This window comes from Sardina pilchardus, chromosome 12 (genome assembly GCF_963854185.1).
Source record: "Sardina pilchardus chromosome 12, fSarPil1.1, whole genome shotgun sequence".
NCBI lineage: Eukaryota > Metazoa > Chordata > Actinopteri > Clupeiformes > Clupeidae > Sardina > Sardina pilchardus.
In genome coordinates this window covers 11,420,837-11,423,768 of record NC_085005.1, presented here as the reverse complement: position 1 = coordinate 11,423,768, position 2,932 = coordinate 11,420,837, and the positions used below count along the sequence as shown (strand labels likewise).

The following is a 2,932-nucleotide window of genomic DNA, read 5'->3' as shown; positions in this document are numbered from 1 at the left end:
TTATGAAATCTGTGTTTGAATCCCATAGAGGCTTTGTTTACTCAACCCACCACAACAACAGAAGCAGCAGCACCGCCAGGATAGGTGTCACGATAACCATCTATTGGCTGACAGGGGGAGAGAGTGCGTGGAATAATAACCAATGAGGCCCTGTCGTCATCCTCGTCCTCCCAGCGTTGATGTATCTCTTGACCCAGCCAAAGGTCACACTCTTCCATCCCGTCTGCGGTTCCTCCGGGCTTTATGGGTCTCCTGGACATGCACGGCTCGCCCAGAGGACTGCCCCCCCTACACCCTCCCCCTCCCTCCCGCTTCAAGGGGAGTTAAGGACACTGCATGCACCACCTCCTTCCTCATTCACATAATAGTGACGTTGATATCAGCAGCACATATGTTTACACAGTTAGACACTGAGCAGGTTAGTCATTACTTCCCTATAAAGTGCAATCTAATACAGAAGCCTAACATGTATTTGAATGTAATGTTAGAATGAAGTGTAATAATGAGATACTTCCTCTAAGCAGATTTAATTTCATGAAAGGAAATGTATTGCTCTTCTAGCTACATCAGACACATAATCAGAGATGTGTTGATGCATCTGTATAGAACAACTCAACAACTCTGTCATGGACTACATTGCACAGAAAAATGATTATGAAACCTAAAATGTAATTTCGGCATAATGACAGTACACAAGCAGCCAGGCTTGGAAAAACTGCACTAATAGAAATGGTATATCACATACTGTACGTCTACAAAGAGCGTCTGAACAACTTGAACTCATGTGGCTCATTGGGCGCTGGGCTAGGCTTTGATCTTTTCCATACCAGATGATGGAGGAGCAAAGCTCCCATACATTACACACCAATACAATGCAAGATCAATCAAAGGTAACAAGGTAAGAATCCTAGTAACCTCAAACTATAAGCCTATTGTGGGATCCACTGTCTTGATTTGCTTTGATTGCAATTGCTAATGTATTGATTTCATCAGGGATTGTATGAAATAACATTAACATTGTACAAAACAGGGAGAGTGTTGCACATGTATCGTGCCAGGTTATAGCAAATATTGCTAATCTCTGCAGTACAGTCCCTGAGCAGGTTGGTGGAACAAATTAAAAAATAAGATACTGACATGTTCATCATGAAAAATCTTACAAAATTATCATCCCCAAATTCCCCCCCATCTAATGCTAAAACTAGAGTGCCCTGTACTGTAGGCTACTGTATGTTGCTCTCTTCTAAGTGTGTAGGGAAATCTGCATAAATGTATCATTCATGAAGACATGAAAGACGTGTGATCCTTGACTGTTTATAGCACAAAGTTGTGCCAATTGGCCATTAGGAGCCACTACCAAAACAGCTGTCTCTGCCGGCTCGCTTGCTGGCACCGCGCCAGACTCCACTGTTCTGAACCCACGGCCCTTGATGGCCTGGTCTGATCCAGATATAGCACCACTGCTGTTGCTGGTGGAGTTTCCTTTGTTGTTGTGGGCATCTAAACACTCAGCTGGGTTGAACGTCGCCCCAATTGGCATTATCTCCGTCTGACGATCTTAAGTTATGTCCTCTTCACAAGGCCACCCAGCAGGCAGGGGGAATAAATGTGGGAGATTTTTCGGAATGAAATTGTCTCTTGCTAAAGTTAATAAGAGATGTCTGTGAATGGTTAAGGAGATTTGAAGAATATAGTATACTGTAGTGTTCTCACATTTCACATTAAAGCAGCAGTAAGGCTTTTCACCCCTTAATTAGCAAGCGAATGAGCCAACAGACTTGCCTTGCAAACACCAACAGCAGCACAGCTGTCACTGATGAAACTAGCAGACTAGCAAACGGGTGTGCTTTGGTAATATGTTTGGTGGCATCTGTAAAAGCTTTCCAGATAGGAGTTTGAACCTGTGAATTTAATGAATCACCTGGGGTTTGTGGGCTAGATTAGTGTTTATCTGTCTCTCACATTACCATATGTCAAAATGAATTTGAGGATTATAAAATGACCTCCTACTACTGTAAAACATGGCTCAACAAAATGGTAAAACACGCTACACTGGAAAACACCACGTCAGAAGTCAGTGACCATTAATTTCAACAGTCGAGAGGCAGACACAGGTTCACAGGTTTATTGACAGTGAAAAATGCATTAGCAGTTGTTTACATTGTACGTGTCACTGCAAGTGAGCACTGCAGTGACAATAGGGGCCCCATTTCCAAGGCCTTAAACACCGAGACATACCACTGTTGCAATCTTTCACTCACTGGCCAAGAATGTATGAGTAAACGTATTGGACAGCTTTCTCCCCAAGGTTTTTTTTTCTTTAATTGAGAGGTCGTTCTTTTAGTGTGACTGGAAGTGGGCATAGCATCCATTACAATGTTGATTAATGCATCCATTAGGCATTTTCCATCTGATGGCTCTAACAATTCGGTACATCTGGTGGAGGTGAATAAGGCTTCAGAAGCAGCCAGGGTTTACTGAGTACGATGGGTGGTAGGAGAGGGATGCTCCAGCTCTCCTATGAGGGTGGAGGCCGGGGTCTTTTGCGGTATTCAGGGAGATGGTGAAGGATCCAGCCAGCAGGTAGCAGCATGGCCGTAGCGAACACAGACATGATGAAGAAACTTTGCTGAGGAAGAGGATGAAAGACTTCACTGTACATTTCCATCTCGCATTAACAAGTATCATACATGTGCCTGCTTCCCAGTGCATTTATTTGTGGTTTGATAGCATGTCTGTTTGATGTGTGTAATAATAAATGTTAGATTTAGGATATAAAACAAGACAGGATTTGAGACTGAATTCCTAGATCTATCTTACACTTGCATCTCTACATAAAATAACAATCATGTTAGCTTTGAACCTGTTCTTCTCATAAATTGTGAGTTAATTTCTCCGATGCCAAATGTATAATGTGGTTTAAACACAGATC

General features: G+C 42.7%; 1 protein-coding gene across 1 annotated transcript in view; it reads right to left on the bottom strand.

Moving 5' to 3' along the window:
- Positions 1-2,111: 2,111 nt before the first annotated feature.
- Positions 2,112-2,932, bottom strand: part of si:dkey-85n7.8 (COX8 domain-containing protein) — a 1,481-nt gene continuing 660 nt past the window's right edge. The window contains exon 2 of the mRNA XM_062550808.1: positions 2,112-2,629. Coding sequence (XP_062406792.1) covers positions 2,519-2,629 — 111 coding nt within the window. The 3' untranslated portion in view covers positions 2,112-2,518. The remainder of the gene's footprint in view (positions 2,630-2,932) is intronic.